Below are 20,137 nucleotides of genomic sequence, written 5' to 3'. Positions count from 1 at the left end.
AGGAGCCAAGGGACTGCATGTGAGCATCCAAATCTTGAGCCTCTCCTGGCTTGCTAAACTAGAATATAATTGTGCCATCTGTCTACCAGCCTGCCCTCATCTACTCAATATTGCTACTGGCCTTCTTTCTTATTTTTGTAGCAGAGTCTTGCAAAGAGGTATGCCATCTGGTGGTATAGATCTGATGGCTTACCATATGAAAATTCTGAAATTCACACGTCTTTGAGAATACACACGTATGTGTGCTCAGGCTGCTGGATATGTGAATGCCCTTGAAAACTTGCTTTTCACCCCGTCGTTATTTACATGAACAATTCAGCAGCACATAACACTGTCAGATCATTTCTTAGGCACCAATGTGTTAGCTCCCAAGATTGAGACTGTAGCTGCTTTCCTCTTCCCAGGCTTTTTAGCTTGGTGCAGCACAGCAGCTAACTTGGCATTTTGGAAACTGGGTTCATGGTTAGGGATTTGCATTCTTAACTACTACCTGTAACCACAGGACAAAGCTTGCTTTACAAATCCTGGTTAAAAAGGAGAAGTCTTAACTGTGATCCCAGGCAACACACTAAGCCAAGCTACTGTGCTGCACTAATCAAAGAAGCCCATTAGGGAGCAAAGAGGATGCCTCTTCCTCTCCAGGAGCCAGAATGTTCACATGGACACTGTAAGTTGTACCCTGACTTACTGTGCTGTGAGAACCAGGCCATTGTTTTGTTTTGTTTTTCTAGGACAGGCATTTGTAATGCATGTAAGACAGAATTTGGGTAAGATTTCACATCCTCATTAACAAACTAGAATTGAGCAAGAGTTCATTTAAAGCTTGCATCGAAACTCCTGTAAAACAGACAGTGCATTATTTAGTTACAGAAATCAGGCACAGATACATTGCCATCTTAAAGATTTAGCATTGAATTAAAGGAGATTTCTGTAAGGACCCTATGAAATTGGATGGACAAATCCATCCAGTCCAGCAGCACCATGGCTGATCAGCAGGTAGGCTTGAACTGAGACAGAGTGTTTCCTTGCCCATCTTGTTGGTTTATTTTCTCAATCTAGGAATGTATGGATAGGGTAGAAAGGGTGTTGAGGTCGTTCAGCTCTTAGCCCATTTCTCATTGAGGTCTTGACCTGCACACATTTCTAATAGTACTGTTCCCATCTCCTCTGTGGTTGCTCTCATGATGCTAGAACAGAGGGTAGCCATTGTGGTTCCTTCCAGATGTTTTGCACCACCACTCCTATCGACCATAGCCAATATGGTCAATGATCAGGAATGACTGGATTTGTGGTCCACAACATCTGGAGCGCACCATGTTTGCTTCCCTGCACTAGACGTAAACAGAAACTGATCAACTGGCATAGTGGTTATAGCACACAAACAGTGTTTAGACACTATGGGTACATGTTAAAGCACCCTTTAAACCTGCTTCTCTGTGAAGAAAAACTGTGGCAATGGGGCATTTCTATAATCTTTTCTTCTTCATGGTTTTAAATCTTACTTCCAATATATTTGTGTAATTACCTAGGAGTTAGTGCTATTGGACTTGATGGGGTTAACTTCTGAGTAGGCACAACATAGGATTACCCTATGCTGCTCTTGCTCAGTTTTCTCTTTGGATGATAAAAATAAAGTTCTTCAGGGAAGTTATCTATACCAGTCCCTTTAGTATGCATTTTGAATCTTTACTGTGAGACTTCTGTATCTTGAATTACTAGGGTATACATTTTGTATTTTCTCCAGATTGATCTTCAGACGTTCCTCACTCTCACAGATCAGGATCTGAAAGAGCTCGGAATTACGACTTTTGGTGCACGAAGGAAAATGCTGCTTGCAATTTCAGGTAAACAAAAATGCAGTTTGTGCATATAAGAGTCCTTTGTTTTTCCTGTCTTCCTTGCTTGCTTGCTTGAGTTGTTACATCTCAAGAATGCATTTCACCCTCCTTGATGTGTAGGGATTTAATCTGCATTTGTTTACCAAACAAAACTTTTAAAAATTAATCCCTATTTAGCTGCTATTTTTTAATGAGCCCTTTACTTTTCTTCCCCTCCTATGCACAGAACTGAATAAAAACCGAAGAAAACTGTTTGACCCCTCCAATGTCCGTGCCTCGTTCCTGGAAGGCGGCGCTAGTGGAAGACTGCCGCGTCAGTTTCATTCGGACATTGCTAGTGTGAGCGGCCGCTGGTAGCAGTAAGTCGAGGCTCTCACAGTTGACTGCACAAATGGACATGGCAATCCTGTGGACAGCCATCACTGCACACAACCCCCTGCACTTTGGGAATTTAGGTACCAAGGACCAAAGCCTTCTGCACAAATACCTGTGCCAAAAAAAGGAAGAGAACACTTGTCTCTTTCTGAACACCAAATGTGGATTATGTTTTACTCATGTAGATTGGACAGAATTTGCAATAATGATAATATAGGGTTCTTTGTTTAGTATTTTATTACTTATAATAACTATATTGTATGCACTGAAATTTTTTTTTTACTTATTTGAATGGAGAGTGAAGGGCTGGGATGCCAGAGGGGCATAGCATGTGGTTTTTATCAAGAAGGTATTTCTGGTACTGCTTAATGATTAATTGAGGTCTTTCTGCACTTTACGTGTTCTGATTGCTTGTCCTGTGGAAATTTTATTGTTTTCCTCTTCAATTTCCATGGGGGAAAAATATTGTATTGGCACTTATCAACATTTGTCAGGTATGTTCCCACATTAGATGAAATTCTTTTGCCATAAATCATACAAGCAAATCAAATTTTGGTTATTTCCCCCCTTTAAACAACTGTAGAGAAGTCGTCAACATTCGGGTCTCTAAGCGTTGGACTCAACCTTCTTTTCGCTTTTGGGAGGCATTCAAAGAATCCTTACAGTTAAGCTTGTGCACTGTAAAAGATGCAATGAAAGACCAAAATGAACCTTATTGCCATCAGTTATCCCTATTTAGCTGCTGCCTGTAATGCTAAAACTGATTTTAATGGTCGTCTCAAAGCAAAGGACTATTTTAGTATATACTGCCACTAAAGGACACTTTATTTATAGGAAACGTCTTATTTTTTTAGAATCTGTACACTTTACAGTGCATAAGAAATTAAACGGATCTCCTAAAAAGTTTTTGGTAGAGGATGGAAGGCAGTTCATCATGCCAAAACTCTGGGCAATTGTTCATTTAAGGAGAGCATTAATTTCATTTGACAAGACAGCACTGTTGCATTTATTTCAAGAATATGCTTACATTGACTCTTCATTCAGCAATAGATCAACATAAATCAAATAGCTGCAATGACATCTGTTTTATTGGTTGATTTAAGTTTGTGATTGTCAGCTATGGAGTTTTGAGATGAGCTATTTCCAAAAATCCATACTGACTGTCACCAGAAAGAGTCTGTGTTGTGCATGGATAGAGCTAACAGTTGTGTTCTTATACTGTGAAAGGTCAAGAAATCTGGTTATACTATTTCTGTCTTTTTGCAAATGACTAGGTATAAATTTATGAAGTGAAGGATAGGATGATGTGCCTCTCGGCGATGCAATACAATGTTTCCAAACATGAATTTATAGAAAGAAGAAAAACATTCCCATAGAAAAAATTGTGAACTTACTTGTACTGTAATTTCTTATTTATGTACAATGTACAAACCCTTTAAGGTGGTTGCAAACCACTCTTAACGAAGGCATTAGATTTAACCAATTACCGTAGCTGTTTTTTTATATATGCAAAACAGGGGTGAGAAATAGTTTTGACACTTTCTGTGGATAATGGTTTTCTACAGCGGAGAAAAACACACAAAGGAAGCCTTTAATGGTAGATAACGCAGTTGTAATCTGCTACCCACCGGCATTCGTTCTAACCATCTCCAGTGATGGCTATATAGCTAATCAGCCTCTCACTGCAACTCAGATAGCTGCTGATCTTTCTCCAGTGTTTGAAAAAGCACAGGCCAGATTAGTGCATGCTCAACTGTAGTTGCCTTTTTCTGTGTGTTGCCTTATGTATTATCCTGGAAATCAGCTAGTCCTGCCTCAAAACTTAACACATACTTCTGTTCACACAGAGATCCTGATACTTAAAAGAAACTATCTTCTTAATCATGAATATGCCCTTTGGTATGAGTCTCCTCATGTGTAGAATTAAGCACTTAGTAGTTCAGGAATTTGGCTTGTCCATGGAAATGATTTTACCAAAATTTAAAACTAACTTGGTTTAATCTGTGCCAGAGTTAATTCAGACTAGGATGAGCACCTATCTGCCAGTCTCTTTCGGCTGCGATTGCACCCTCCCATCACTCGCCTTATTAGGCATTTGTCCCCCCACAGATCTGTGCATATTTTTTCCAGTTTGTACTTAAATGCCATGTGTGTTATGACAGTATTATACCTGGAAGATGCAATTAAGCTGCTGTGGTCTATGCTGAAGTGAAGATTTCCCCAGATATAAGAACGATAGGGCTGCACACTCACAACACATACACACAAATTCCACACTGGAAGAACAACTTTCTCACTCCTTTTGATTCCACAAAAGGGATATATGGCAATGCAATGTTCAGTATTGTCAATATTGTATTATGCACAAAAAGATATTGAAACGTTAGTTTTAAATTTTGTGCCTTTATAGCGACCAGTTATCTGTAAATATAGAGCAGATACAGATTGTATTTTGGGAGGGAAGGGGTCCTTTTTAGTGAATTTTTTTTTAAAGAATAAATAAATGAAAGATGGAATTAAACGTTCAAAAATGGGAATTTTCCAAACTAATCAAATGTTACATGAAAGAATAAATTTATATAACCCCCTTGTTACACTGCCTATGAAATGTAGTCTGTCGTCTTTTACACAGATTTATTCCAGAGGTGATTTCGTGTTCTCTTAACATGGAATGGTTGCTCCCAAAGTCAAAGCAAATACATGCTTGTTATCTTCTCTATAATGCTAGGCCCTGTGAGGACTAACCTAAACTGAGTATTGTTAACAGGCACAGTTACTAAAGAATGCTGATCATGCTTCTGAAGTGAAGGGGCACATCATGTGAGTAATAGTCACCTCATCCTTCTTTTTCTTTACAGTTTGCAGGGGAAAGGTTGCAAATGCAGATTGCCTAAGAGCTACTGGCCCTTACGGGTGCAATCTATATGTTCAGAAACTGTGTATGGTACACACTGAGAACACAGTGCTTCAGAGTGCTGTTCGAGGGATCACATGGTCCAAATGCACATGGTCAATTATTCCGTTGCCATGGGAGCAGAGTTCAAACCCGTCTCAGACCCAGTGGCCTAACTTTCAGTAGGCAACCTTTGAAATGGGGAAGCATTCAAGTTTAATGTCCACTACTAAGGCCCATAACCAGAGATTTTATGCTGAGGAGTGGGTCTACGGATGCTTTTGATATGATGCGAAACAGCCAAGTCTGTTTGTAACATTATGTTTGATGTTTAGAGTTATTGAATAAAAATATTGTTTTTAATCAAATTAAAATGGAAGTTTATGTGTACCTAGTGATTTGGAGCTCCTTGTTTCTTGCTGAGCAATTGATTATTATTTTTTAAGCACTTGCATTGTTTTTCTTGTTATTTCCACAAGAAAAAGGGCTAGAGACTTTGAGGCTGTTTTAGCCAGAGAAAAACATGGGCAAACTTGCCCATGCTTATCTCAAGCAGCTTTTTATTATGGAGCATAAACATTTCCCCTAAAAAAATGCATTGGGAACCGTAGTCACACATAGAGTTCTCCACATTTGTCCTTGTGGCTTTCTGTAGTTGTGATGGATCCTCTCCTTGTGTCTTCCAGCCCAGCCCCCCTTCTGCAGTCATGGGATGGCAAGAGCTTCAATAAAAGCATTATAAAACAGTCTCCTTATGACTGCATATGTATCTCTCTTAAGGGTCAGTTTTCATTTTACCACAGTAGTATGGAAACAATTTCCTCTTGCTGTGCTCTGGTAGAACCACATTGGTCAGGCTGATTTGCATGGTTTCACCCCATATTGTCTGTCTTTTAAGTCATATCATTGATTTTACCCATATGGTGTCTTCACACGTAAATTTCTAGAACAGGCTACGGCTGCATTAAGAGGAAGAGGCTCCCACAGCACTGCAAATGAATCAGCCTTTGAGAAGTACTGCATTATAAAGAAAATACTGGATCCAGTGAAGCTAATACGTTCTGTAACAATCAACTACAGTGGTACCTTGGGTTACGGACACTTCAGGTTACAGATGCTTCAAGTTACAGACTCCGCTAACCCAGAAATAGTACCTCAGGTTAAGAACTTTGCTTCAGGATGAGAACAGAAATTGTGCAGCGGCAGCGGGAGACCCCATTAGCTAAAGTGGTACCTCAGGTTAAGAACAGCTTCAGGTTAAGAACCGACCTCCAGAACGAATTAAGTTCTTAACCCGAGGTACCACTGTATCTCAGCTTAGAGCTGATGCTACTGTCTTCGTACTTGGAGACTTCAAGCCTGCACTATGCACAGAGTCTTCTTAACACGCACTGTTTCCATTGTCTTATGGAGCTCACTCTGTGGTCTCTTGCTTAGAAATTATTGCTAGAGAAATGTTTTGGCTCTCTTGAGAAATTAGGATGTCGTGATTTGTGCACATTTGCATTGATGCATTTTTATGAAACACCAATATTTTCCAACGTTCCGTGTGAGATAATCTGCTTTGGATATTCTTGGCCCTCTTGCTGATTAGCTTTCTCTCCCTCGGCAAGGATGGTTTTGTGCAGCTATTTTTTAAGCTGAACTGCTTGGAGCTTTCTGCATAATGTTTTAGGCTTTGAGAATCCTAACAAGTACATACTATATGTTCAAACATCAAAGCAAACTCTGGAAATAAGTTGAAAGGGGTGTCCTTGCATCCTGCTTGGTGGAACTGTAACCAATTTGCCAACTGTTCCTGACCATCTTGTAAATCGGAGTACTAACCAGAAAAAATTTATAGAAATAAATTTAAAATCCTTAAAAGTTGGATTAAAAAGGGACGTAAAACCTGCAGTGAAGGATAAGCAGGTGCACATAGATTTGTGAGTGAACCTGTCTTCATTTTCGTTGACTTCTCAAGCTGCTTTTTCTGAGGTAGTTTCAGAACAGCATAGAATTGCGAATGTCAGTAGCACTTGCTCTCTGAAAAGGAAGGAACTTGACAGTACAGGAACAAAGGGAACTCACATCACAATGGTGGATTTCAGCAGTTAACAGATAAAGTTCTGTGGAGAACAAAATGCATAGGTAAAGGGGAACTGCCAAGGTACAGTGAAGCGGTACAGTGGTAGTTGCCCCAAAAGTGCTGCAGGCGACATGAAAACTAAATAAAAGGAACTTCATTGGAAGAAAATACAATGAAGAATGGGCCTCACAGGGTGGGTATAGAAGAACAAGGAGGTCCAAATTGCGAATAGACTAGAAATAAATTACAGCTGTAGCAAGAGATGGCAGAACACTTCAGAGGTGATATTATGCTAAAAGCAGGAGTAGTGAAATAGTTATTGTGGAAGAGTAGTGAAATAGATATTGTGGAATCATTGCTCTTTTTGCTAAGAAGTGAAGGTTTTGAAGGCTTGGAAGGAACTCTTCAAAAAGATTCACCCTGAGTCCATTCTTGCATCCCACAGCGATGGGGCTTCCATTAGAATCTTTACTGCAAAGCTTAATACAGGGGTGAGAAACTAACTCCCAACATTCCCAGCCATTGGGAGTTGTAGTCCAGCAATGCCTGGGGGGACCACGTCCCCCATCTCTGCCTTAATAGCAAGGCTTTGAATGTCTCCCCACTATACACACACACACACACCCTAAATGAAGTTAATGGGAAGCTCTTGGAGGCAAGGAAATTTTATGTGTTTACCAAGAGTTCAAAACACAAAGTAAAAGGTAAACAAAAACACATCAATCACTGTCAGGCTGTTGTGCTTTGTATATGCTTATCAAAGTTACATCATGGAAACAGAAAAATGCCAGGAGGTCTTAAATGTTCTCAGAAGCAACCAGGTGGAAGGAGGTCTTACTGATGAGGCTGAGGCAGCTGACAAAGGCCATCACATGAGCCAGCTCTGTCATTTTGTCTCTCTTCACCAGGGGAGACTTTAAGAAAACACAGAACTGGCAACAGGGGGAAAAGGCAAGGAGGGCTGGCACTGGAGCCAGCCATTGTGAACTGAGAATGAGCTTTGCTTTGGGACCAGCTCATAATGGCTTATTTTCCAAACTGGGGTAGCTGGTTTCTCCTCCTTGAATTCCACGTTTCATGTCATTTTTACCATACAGCCATAACAAGAAAGATCTGAGGTCATTCAAATCCATCTACACATTTCGGGATCATTCACAAACAACGACATTGCTTTCTCCAGCATCCTCATGGAACGGTAATGAAAATGCAGCTTCTTAAAGCTTTTTGTCGAAATGAACTGAGGCCCTTGGTTTAATTTTTGGCTTCAATTTGGAAGAAGGGCAATTTCTTGGATGCAATAACTCTGACGTTTTAGAATGAAATTTGGAACAATACATTCCAGACACAATTCTGCTTTACGTGTGGGTACCACACCAATCGGGACGCAGGTGGCGCTGTGGGTTAAACCACAGAGCCTAGGAATTGCCGATCAGAAGGTCGGCGGTTCAAATCCCCGCAACGGGGTGAGCTCCCGTTGCTCAGTCCCTGCTCCTGCCAACCTAGCAGTTTGAAAGCACATCAAAGCGCAAGTAGATAAATAGGTACTGCTCCGGCAGGAAGGTAAACGGCGTTTCCGTGCGCTGCTCTGGTTCGCCAGAAGCGGCTTAGTCCTGCTGGCCACATGACCCGGAAGCTGTACGCCGGCTCCCTTGGCCAATAAAGCAAGATGAGCGCTGCAACCCCAGAGTCGGCCACGACTGGACCTAATGGTCAGGGGTCCCTTTACCACACCAATCACATGCCCATTTTCAAGTAGGGGTGTGTGACGGAGACAAGAGAGATATTGCAATGTAAGATCATGCTTTTAAATAATGGGAAGGAATTCAGTAGATCTTCAGAGCACAATTCTTTCCAACAGCCCTGGGAAAGGCTACACCCAATGTGAATAATTTCTAGAAATGTTATTTCCCGAATACCTCATGGTCAAACTGCATATATTTCAAACATGCTTTTGGTTTCAGGAACTGAAACAATTTCACAACATAAGACGTGGAGCTTTTTAGCGTTACTCTGTGGAGTTGCCTGTGTTAGCAGTCCTCTTTCTCATGACTGGGGCCTGAAAACACTGACTTGGCAGAGATGTTAAACGGTCCCAGGCGATATTTAGGCAAAGCTTGAATAAATTGTGATGGAAATTGCTCAGTGTGTGCCAAGGGCTGTTGCAACCTCCAAGAAACTCGCAGATGGAAAAGACGGAAAATAATCGAATGAAACTGTTTTGTACTAGTAAAGAGCTTCAGAGGCCTCATTTGCTCCTTGCCCTTTGGATAACGGGCACAGAGTTTCAAGCTGAGGATTAACATGAAATGATGTACATTGTCCTAAATATTCATACAAACTTTCATTCCATTGGGTTCATTGTCTCCGGCTTCGAGCACACCAAATCACATCGTGTTTTCTTTTACATCCTTCCTGTTCTCAAACACAGGTGCTAAGTTTGAGCTGGGGTCTGTCCTTGAAGTGTAGAAGACATTTTATACCAAGCTCTTGGTTTTCAGCAACGACATCACTTTCCATTGTGTGTTGTGACTTTCCTATCTCCCTGGAAAATAGGAGCTGGGGCTCATCTTTGGAAGTGCAGCCTGCTCTCATGAACATGCACTCCCACTTCCATTCTGCCATCTGGATGTTTGAAGGAGATCTTGCATTTGTTTGTGCATTGCATTTCCCCTTCATCTGGGTGGCCTTGGTCACAGGGTGATTGTGCAGAAACAATAGGGGCACGGGAGCCATGCATCCTGCCTTGAGCTCCTTGGAAGAAGAGGGGGATTAAAAATGGGCAAATAACAAATATGGGTGCTCGAGCAATTCCAGAGCAGGTGCCTGCTGTGCCAAACCCTGCCACTCTTGGTAGCTCCTCTTCTTCCTTGCAAAGGACCAAGGGGGCTGCTCTCCTTACCTGTGCAAAGTGCCTGAAGGAGCCTTTTTCTTTAAATGCTGTGTAGTTAAAATGTCCAGCAAGTATGGCGTTCTCATGTCATCTTCCTGTTCAGCATCACTTCCTGGGACGCCCATGTGGACTCCACAACATCTCAAGAAGTGCCAACAGAGCAGCAGCCAGCATGCCAAGAGTTTTGTACTGTTACAGATGTGTGCCTGGCTAGACCTTTATTTGTAAGCCAGTGTCCGGCTTCAGGGAAGCAGCTTCCTCCCTCCCTTTGGCCGTGGATAAGCAGAACAAAGCAAAAATAGTCTCTTACCATTTGAAGAGATTTTAATGATCACAGTGAAAAAACAGAGAGTCCATTCTCAGAGTAAAGGTGCTCCCACTTTCCCCTCCGAGTCACCTCCTCGTCTTGCAATCTGATCTTGCAACCACTGTTCCTTCTGTGCAGCTACCTTATCTAATCTCCATGACCTTGGACTGATCAGCTGGATGGTTTCCAGTGAACCGGAGTTTGTTAACACTCTTACGGTTCATTTTTCTCCTAGCTCTTCGCCACCCACTTCTTCCCAACTTTTGTCTTCTGAAGTATGTCCCTCTGCAAACCACAGTTCCAAATCTATCATGTCATACTGCTCTCAGGAGCAGGGGGTGGTTCCCACCATTCCTCATCTGTGCAGTCCTCTTCAGCACGGTCCTTGACAGCCAGCTGTGGAAGCCCACATGCAATCTGCAATGTTGTATAGTTGCATGGGAGTCCCAAGAAACAGTGCTGAGCCTAAAGACTCACCAGAGAGCTTTGCTACTGGAGAAAGCAGGATGCTTTTGCTGCACTTAAAGAAAAATAAAGACCCCCTCAGCTGTGGTGCCCTGGCCTGCATGGGTGCCTGGACCTGCACTAGCTAGTTGTAGTAGCACCACTAAGCCAACCCCAGGCTGAGGATATAAATCCTGGGAGAGTTGGTTTTCTCTATGGGGCTTCTAAGATATTGTTTATATGAGAGGAGGGGAGTAGTTTCCAGTTGTTAAGTGTGTAATAGCATTCCAGTTTTCCTTAGTGTCTATCAGGCCTTTTTGGGGATAGATAGAATAGTTTTTGTTTACTTTTTTTGAAATTATTAAAATACGCCGTTTCCATCAGCTGAATAAACTATCCAGAGGAAGCTGAAGGTGGAAAGGGTACAAATCCAGACAGAGAGGGAGGCAAATGGTGTAGATTATTTATAATCTTGCAGTTTAAGAGAAGTAGAATCTCTTCTCTTCCCGAAACGCTTTCCTCACAGCTTAGGGTGCCTCTCAGATTTTTGTCCTAGTGGGAGCCGGAAGCCCCTAAGTCACCCAGGTGACAGAAAGGGTAAAGTTCCAGTGGCACAGGATTCCTGCCGAGCAGCAATAACTGCACACTGGGAAGAGCCTCTGTGCATCTGGTACACATAAAAGCCAGGATCCTTGATGCAACTGTTGAATCATGGTTCTCCTTTGTGGAAATTGGCTGCAGATTGTCCCATTTTTGTTTAATCATTTCTTCATCATATCCTGTCTCCAACCTTTTGAATGTTAAAGGCCCAGAACAGCTTTTGGAACCACGCATAGTCTTGTGGACTTTTATACTTACACAAATAAGAGTGCTGCCTGGTCTTCATTTAAAGTGACAAACATGGAAGGTTTCCAAATCTGCAAGCAATACAAAAGGAGCACTTAGCAGGACGGGGCCTGTTCTGCGTGTGAACAACTCGAAGCTAGTAACTTTTGCACAGTGCAAAGGACACATGTAGTGCCGTTAGGGTTTTTGGCTGCTGGAGCTACATGCACACCTCTCTGAAACTTTGACTCGCTTGTCTCTGGTTTTCACTCCTGTTTTACTCCCTCTTCACCAAGGGGTGAACAGTTCAGAGCAGCCTTTACAGGACCAATTTTCCTCTGGGAACACCACACTCTTAATATTACTCTCTGTGTGTGTGTGTGAGAGAGAGAGAGAGAGAGAGAGAGAGAGAGAGAGCGCGCGCGCACAAACTCTGAAATTATTTGTCACATCTACAAGTAGAGCACAAGTTGCAACTATACATGGTATGATCTGTGCAGGCCTCAGACACCAGCAAATTCGGAACACCCACCCAGGAAAGAGGTGGGAGCATCAAGCTTCTGCTAGGCTTGTCTCCTCCTTCAGAATGAATATTTGAATTTTTGTGAATTAGTTTTATGGCTGAGCAATCCTGCTGAGTGGATTGAAGGTGGCATTTGGAGAAAGTGAGGTGACTGCCTCAAGCAGCAACCCAAGCTGTTTCTTCAGAGACACCTGTTCCCTCTGTTGCCGCAGGTCCTGTCCTCAGCTGATCTGCTGCCTCAGATGTGGGGAATTCCACTTCACCACCAGTGCTGAAGTAAGAGTTAATGGCTAGCTAGTCCAATAGGCTTCGGAATGTAGAACTGGAGCCAGCAAGATGTCTGACCAGCAAATACAGCATTTCATGAGCTATCAGTATGTTTTATGATTCACAGTACAGTGGTACTTTGGGTTAAGTACTTAATTCGTTCCGGAGGTCCGTTCTTAACCTGAAACTGTTCTTAACCTGAGGCACCACTTTAGCTAATGGGGCCTCCTGCTGCCGCCTCACCGCCGGAGCATGATTTCTGTTCTCATCCTGAAGCAAACTTCTTAACCCGAGGTACTATTTCTGGGTTAGCAGAGTCTGTAACCTGAAGCGTATGTAACCCGAGGTACCACTGTATTTGAATGCTACCACAATTCTAAGTACTTGGGTACCCTGGGGACTTCCATTTCCCAGAGTCCCATGGGCTTAAGATATTGTGGTTTTAGCATTCCAATGAACAATACTACTGTAAGGAAACATTTGGGGAAAGAAGAGGAGTTTCAAGAATTGTGGGAAGTTGGGAGAGGTGTTCAGGCCCCATTGCAGTCCTAAAGATGCCACATTTTGGCTTGGGAAATGAGTTTTTTTCTTTCTTTTTGTATATTTTTCTTTCTTTTTGTATATACATTGGTACCTCGGGTTCCATATGCTTCAGGTTACATATGCTTCAGGTTACAGACTCCTCTAACCCAGAAATAGTACCTTGCGTTAAGAACTTTGCTTCAGGATGAGAAAAGAAATCATGTGGCAGCGGTGCAGCAGCAGGAGGAGGCCCCATTGGCTAAAGTGGTGCTTCAGGTTAAGAACAGTTTCAGGTTAAGAACGGACCTCCTGAACGAATTAAGTACTTAACCCAAGGTACCACTGTAACTCGTATTATCCAAATCTATTCCGAGCTGAACCAAAATAGCCAGCTATCAAACACTGCAGAATATCAAAGATGGAGGGAGGGGGAGGGACCCACTGGAATCAAACCTAATTGGATTTCAAATACAGGTATCAAATATTTGCTAAACGTTTGGGTATTCAGAGAATATCTGGGAAGCAAATTCCTTTCAAATCTATAAATAAACTTTTACAGCCAATATGGAAAGCCTTTTTGGCCTCCTCTCCAAGTTGCTAAGTTTCTCTGGCCCCATTATAACTGTGAGCTAATGTGACAGCAAATACTGCATTGCTTTAAAACAATTGCAGATGTTTAACACGGAGATTGCTGGTGTGGTTTTGCAGGCGACAGCAGATGGCAGAGTGTCTCCACAGAAGGTGATGTGAGACTAAGCCTGGGTTCTTCCACTTCCCTGCTGTGGTAGCAGATGGAAGTGCTGGCCAGCAAGGAGGACACAGAAATGCCATGGTTGGTGCTGTGCAGCACTGCCTTTAATGACTGGCCAGTTATCACAGTGCGTGTTAAATAAGCATTGACGAGGGGGGGGGGGTAAAGGTGATGTACCCAAGATCAGAGGAGGAGGATCGTATCCACCAGTTGGACAAAACAACAAGCAGTCAGACATACTGTTGCAAGTTTACCTTAGATGTGATTTGCTCCGAAGTAGCTGTGCATAGGATTGCAATCTCAGGCAATCTTTGGTGTAAACTGGCAGAGTTCCATATGGGGGTGATGCATGCTGAAGTCATGAGGATATGCATTTGTCTCGAGTTTATCACTCTTTTTCTGTGCCCTCTTTCTAAGAGAGTGAAGCATTTCTATAATATTGCTAGTTTTGTCGAATGCTTTCAGTTCTTGAATCTTAGTAAGATGCTGAACCCCGTTAATCTGGCACCAATAATGTCTAAATTTTAGTAGGTTTGTAATATATATAAATTCAGTAGGTACAGATATCTTCAGGTGGGGGGTCTAATATGTTTGAAAGCCCTCCCCTCATATAAATCTTTCCACCTAGCATTTTAGGGGAAAAGGTTTTAGCCTAGGGAGATCTAATTTTCTATATGTACAGGGTTTCTTTTATGTAGGGTTCAGTCCCTCATTTGCTGTCTGAAGTAGTACAATCCAGTAAGAGTTGTGTCATGTGAGTCTGCTGATCATATTGCTCAGATCTAAGGAACTAATGTCATGTAAATGTTTTGGGGGCTTTTTTACTTTAATTTTATAATACTGCTTAGCTATTTGTTGGCTCTATTATGGCACTGTTTTATTGTTTTTCTGTTGTATTTTTTACGTGCCAAGAACTTATGAGATTTTTAAATATTAAACAGTTTAGAAAGGCTTTTAAATCAATGAATTAAATCAATAGAGAATGTCTAATGTTCTCAGATCAGAGGTTGCTCATTGTGTGTTTAAATAACGAGAGTGCAAATAGTTGAAGCACAAAATCAGCTGTTTTCATCAGGTTATTAACATAACATTTCTGTATCTGAGTCATGTCTTGGGACAGCAAACCCTGCGCTGTGTTTTAAAGAATCTCTCACTGATCCCCAAGAGGACATTCTTGTCAGAGTAATGCAACTGGAATCTTCAGAAAAATCATGAACCAGATGAATTTCGTCAGTGTTTGAAAATGTGCCGCACAGTAACTTTACAAGGCTCTGTCACTCCAGCTGCAGTGCTAACTAGTGGGCGGGGGGGGGGGCTGCTGGTATTGATTCTCTATCCCTAAGAACTGCTATTTTAAGTCCTTTCACTGGGATTTACAGATGCAAAGATGGACAGAGCCCCTGTATCTTTAAAAGATGGAATCCCAACAGGTGTTGGGGGTTTCCCATCTTGGCATCCAAAACTCATTGGAAGCAGGCAGGTACCTAAAAGCAGACAACATATTTCCACAGAGAACAGTTGACAATGTTGCCATTCTGCTTCGCTTGACTCTAGCAAGCTAAGACTCAATCTAGACAAGCCAGGTGCTTTTTGTCAGCACTGATGCTGATCTTGAGATTAAACACACACCTTGTTATGATGGGGAAGCACTCTTGTTGGAAGTTGAAGACAGTTCAAAGGTTGGAAGTGCTCCCGAACCCAGCTTTGCTCCCAAAGTAGGCAGGTAGCTGCTATGGTCAGAACAAGTGCAGACCACTGGTGAGGGCTTGTTGTTCCTGCTGGTTCATTGCTGATCCTGTCTTCATTTCAGCTAAGACTTGAGTAAAGCTTTGAGAAGTCATTCCTTTAAAAAAGCAGGACAGTAAACAAATTTTACAGTTTTCCTCCATTGACAAAGTTCCAGAAGTTTCTCTATCAAATTGTTGCCACTCCAGTTATTGAAAACAGAACAATCTGCTAAATGTTATTTTGGGAAATGTGTGACTCCATTCTCACTGCAGAGAAACCATGACTGAAGGTGCATTGACTGGTTTTGTACATGCTAGTATGATCTATAGCAACCTAGAGTGTGGTTTCCATTGGGGCATGAATCACAGGGCTTGTATTTACATATCTATGCTTTTCTTCCACCACATCTGCGCTACAAGCTCTCAGTAAAACTTGTAATGCTTAATCCATTCATTCAGCTACTTGGAATGTATATGCCACATGCAATTTAATATAAATAGGTATTAACTATATTGTATGTTCTGGATAGGTATCATCAACTATTCAAGGGCAGCTTGTAAAAGGAGATCAAATTACATATTTGATGTTAGTTTTTTTCAGAAAATAATGTGTTCAGGACACAGGATAAGCTAAGCTAAGCTATTTTCCAAAGTTTTTAGAGCTTGTCAGGGGCAGTTCTCCTCACCACTACTTCTAATAAGAAGCTCTCCACGGGATACAGGGAAGGATTCAGTCATTTTCATGCCTGAAGCAAATGTTTAAATTACAACCCTCTCTTTGCATCTTTTTAATACTATAGTAAAAGAGGTTCAAGACCATTAGGAGACATCCCCAGTCATTATACAACATTAAGGTTTTTGTGTTAAAAGTTCCCAGCCATTCATCAATTTGCCCATTCACTGTGATAGGCCTGTTCACAGTATAAACAACAACATGCATTGGTTTCTCAGGCACGGAAACAGATTTTGTCTTAGGGTTCATGTTTGAAAATCCTCCCCCACCACAGACCTCTCTAAATTGAAATATCCTTGCAGAGTTGCAGTACTTATAAACATCCCAGATGATTCATTGAGGTCTTCAGATGCCAGAGTGCAATTATAATAGTTGGGGCAGAATGCGCCAGAAAGTCCTCCTGTGCAAGCCTTCGTAAGATTAATGGGTCATATGCAAAAGCACAGAATTTATTTCAATTTATAGCATCCCCCAATTCCAAAGGCTTGGAAGAGGTAACAAAAACAACACACCATTCTTGGAAAGCACATGATTTTCCTCAAAGAATCTTGGGAATGGTAATCCTGAGAATATAACAGACTAGAGAACTTAACAGACTAGAGTTAGGATTCTTTGGGAGTTGTGCTTTAATTGTATGGTGCATACACAGCCAATGTCAGCAAAACATGATAGTGTCCCCATCCCCCCAGTTTCAGTCAACTGAATCCTGAGTCCCAATGGGATAACCAGCAGCTGAATGCTTCTAAACAATGCCCAGATCCAAGTATTCTATTATTGGGTGCAGACAGTAAGAACTTCTCATGCCCCTGCCTCTTTGCTGTCCCTCGTGCACAAGTGGTGTCCTGAACACTGCTATCTTAAACACACTTATTACAGAGTGAACCCCATTGAAAATAGTAGGGTAAACTGGGTAAACATGTGTAGGGGTTGTTCTGTAAGGATTTGACATGTCAGGTATCATAGTGATAAGCGGCGGCTCACTCAACACGTTAATTTAATTAGAAACTGAGAGCAATGAAGCCAGTGGGGCAGAACCTCAAATGCAGGTGGTGAAAAATTCAGAACTCATCTGGCTGATCGTAGGTCTGTGTTTTCCTTTCCTTTCCTTATGAAAGTTCCAGGCAGCTAGTTCTGCCATTCAGGCAATGGATGGGTCTGGAAGATTCTCTACCATGTCACCCATCAAGCTAAACACAGCTGATTACCCATGTATTCTGATTGGCAGAACCACCCATCTATTTTTATAGCCATTGGCAGTCAGCAAAATGTTAATCAAGCCCCTTGTGGGACTAGGTCCATGGTTGGTGGACTGTGTAAAGCTTGGGCTAGTCGCAAGTTGAGCAGGACTAATAATATATGCCAACATTATCTGGAAATTGACCCCTCTTGTGTTTTCATGTAGTAAGATGTGTCTCAGAGAGCTTTCCCTCTTAATATATGTATAGCTCAAGATCACAGCTTGTTAAGCCTGGGACATTTCAAACCCTTGGAATGTGGTTGATAAAAGCTTCTGTCTTCCTGACCTGGTTATTTCATTCAAACTGTGAAAGATCCAATTAATAAAGAAGCATGCCCAAAAGAAATAAACCAGGAATTTGGGGATGGACACATACCAAACAAAAAAAACTCCACCAACCTGCACTCAGCATTTTACTGGGGAATTTAATTACCCTCCAAACATTGTTCAAAAGTGTTTCACAACTGGATGCTGGCACATCTGCCTTGAAATCTTTACTAGTTCCCTTCCCACGCTAGTTTCGTCTCAAAGGTATTTTGGCTTGTTTTAATGCACTGCAGGGAAACGAGAAACATCTGAAGCCATTACTCCGTGCTGTGAAATACTTAGGGTTTATCAATGTTTAACACATAGGTATGAATAATGTATTTAATATATACATCTCTTCTAGCAAGTCCTCTAAAGAGATAGTTAGCTGCAACATATACATCAATGCAATTGTTCTATAAGCAACTGGCAGCTTTCATTGAACTGATTACATTTGTGCTTTAGTTCTAACACAATGTATTGCCCAGAATGCTACATGTGCAGCTTATTTTCACATTCCTCTATTAGACATTTTTCCAATATTCGGTATATAAGAACCTTGCTGTTGTTACATAAGGGAGCAGTTTTGGATAAAGCTTGTGCACAGTTTTTGTAACAGAATCGCAAAGATACCGCATTTACAAGTATTCCAGTCATTCTTTTTTCCAAACAAATCACCAATAAATAAATAAAAATCATCTCCCTACCACCACTACGGTGGAACAACTTCAAGATGTAATCAGGGGCAGATGCCCCATTGCACAGTTGCTCTGAGCTATGCCGTTCGGCAATAGTCTTGTGCCCTATCCATTTCTCTGTTTCCCATCTCTTCTCTCTAAGAACCAACTCCAGTAATTTTAACCTTTCCTTTCCAAACAGCATTATCTTTACACCCATTCCTTCTTTATATCATTATCAGAGGAGAGAGAGAGAGAGACTGGGGTGTGCGCTTCATAGATTTATGTTAACATTTCTAAACAGCTAAGCTTGTCTAATATTTGTCCTTTATTGATGTGTGAAGTCAGGACATTGATATAATTAGATTACTCATGAAGCCTGAATCGAATGTGAATTACTGATCCCAAGCCTATTATTTCTTTATTGTTACAGTACAATACAAGCCTATTATCCATTTATTGTTACAAGGTCGAGCTTGGGCCCGGTCACGGTCTCTCAGCTTAGCCTACCTCACAGGATTGTTGTAAGGATAAAATAGGGAGTGGGGAAACCATGAGCTCCCATGAGGAAAGATGATTTAGGAAACTTGACTTTTGTCATTGGCTGACGAGAAGCAGCCCTAGGGATCTCCAAGACCTCATGTTGTTGCTTTCGGTTGACGCTGCATTAACATTTCTACCGCCTGCCTGTCCTTGTGTCTGCCCTAGTATGTATACCATACATTTGAAGCACATCACCCCCGCCCCTTGCCCCCCCAAAACTGTAGGTTACCCCCACAGAACTACAATACCCTTAACAAGCAACAGCTCCTGGGTTTCTTGGAAGAGCGTTTGTGCTTTAAATACCATATTTTTCCGTGTATAAGACTAGGGTTTTGTTTTTGTTTTTTTAACCAAAACAGGAGGTTTAAAATTGGGGCTCGTCTTATTCACAGGTAATGCTGAGGGGTGTTTTCTTAATTTGGATTCCCCCAAAATTGGGGGTGTCTTATACATGGGGGCATCTTATACACAGAAAAATATGGTATATGGTGTGCAAGCAGCCATACTAACCCATCTGCTGAACTTGCATATTTGAAAATAAGCAGATATTTTTAAAATGGAACAAGCCTCTTTCCTCCCTAGGAAACTGGCCCCATAAAAAGCATCTCTGGGAAGTGGGGAACACAAAACAACACGCCGCAGTCTCTATGTCTGAAAGTCAGCCCCTTTATTTAGAGATCTTGGAGTGTCCAACGTGTTGGAAAAGTTGACTGCTCTTGACTGGCTCCTTCTCTCATGTTGAAAGTTTTCTATGTGTAAAATCACCAGTCGCCCTTCCGTGGTGCTCTAGGGAAATCGCAAGTGAGCCACAAGCCATAACGGTTTTAGAGTGATTTAATAACGTCGTTATAGAAGCATTTTGTTTTTTAAAAATTGGAAAATCATAACCATGTGAAGGCCTTGGAAAGGGACCACCGACTCTGCTTGAGGGGAGGGCGAAAGGAAGTGAGTGAACGGCAAAAGCCAGCCTTGGCTGCGAGGTGAGGGCACGGCACCGAGGAATGGGCCAAGAAAGTGCAGCGGAGGACTTTGGCCCCACATCCTGCTGTTTCCATAGCAACTGGGACTGAAGGGGGACAACAAGCGAAGCAGGGGGAATTTTTTTTTTTATTTTTTTTTTACTGGTGAAACTTATACCCCAGGCTGGGCCTTTCTTGTCAGTCTTTCAAAACAAATTTAGTTCAGGAAGCTAAAATAAACCTCTGCGTTTC

General features: G+C 41.8%; 1 protein-coding gene and 1 long non-coding RNA gene across 2 annotated transcripts in view; one reads left to right on the top strand and one right to left on the bottom strand.

The window, feature by feature from the left end:
• Positions 1-5,496, top strand: part of BICC1 (BicC family RNA binding protein 1) — a gene marked incomplete at its 5' end in the record, with an annotated part of 107,654 nt that extends 102,158 nt beyond the window's left edge. Inside the window, 2 exons of the mRNA XM_081913504.1 lie at positions 1,745-1,844; positions 2,065-5,496. Coding sequence (XP_081769630.1) covers positions 1,745-1,844; positions 2,065-2,195 — 231 coding nt within the window. The 3' untranslated portion in view covers positions 2,196-5,496. The remainder of the gene's footprint in view (positions 1-1,744; positions 1,845-2,064) is intronic.
• LOC309371241 overlaps positions 1-20,137 on the bottom strand; it is a 65,790-nt gene that overhangs the window by 2,366 nt on the left and 43,287 nt on the right. The window contains exon 2 of the long non-coding RNA XR_014168957.1: positions 11,674-11,732. This is a non-coding gene — a long non-coding RNA (uncharacterized lncRNA). The remainder of the gene's footprint in view (positions 1-11,673; positions 11,733-20,137) is intronic.

Source organism: Podarcis melisellensis (genome assembly GCF_964234715.1).
Source record: "Podarcis melisellensis genome assembly, chromosome: 5".
In the NCBI taxonomy this organism is placed as follows: domain Eukaryota; kingdom Metazoa; phylum Chordata; class Lepidosauria; order Squamata; family Lacertidae; genus Podarcis; species Podarcis melisellensis.
This window is presented reverse-complemented; position numbering and strand designations above follow the sequence as displayed.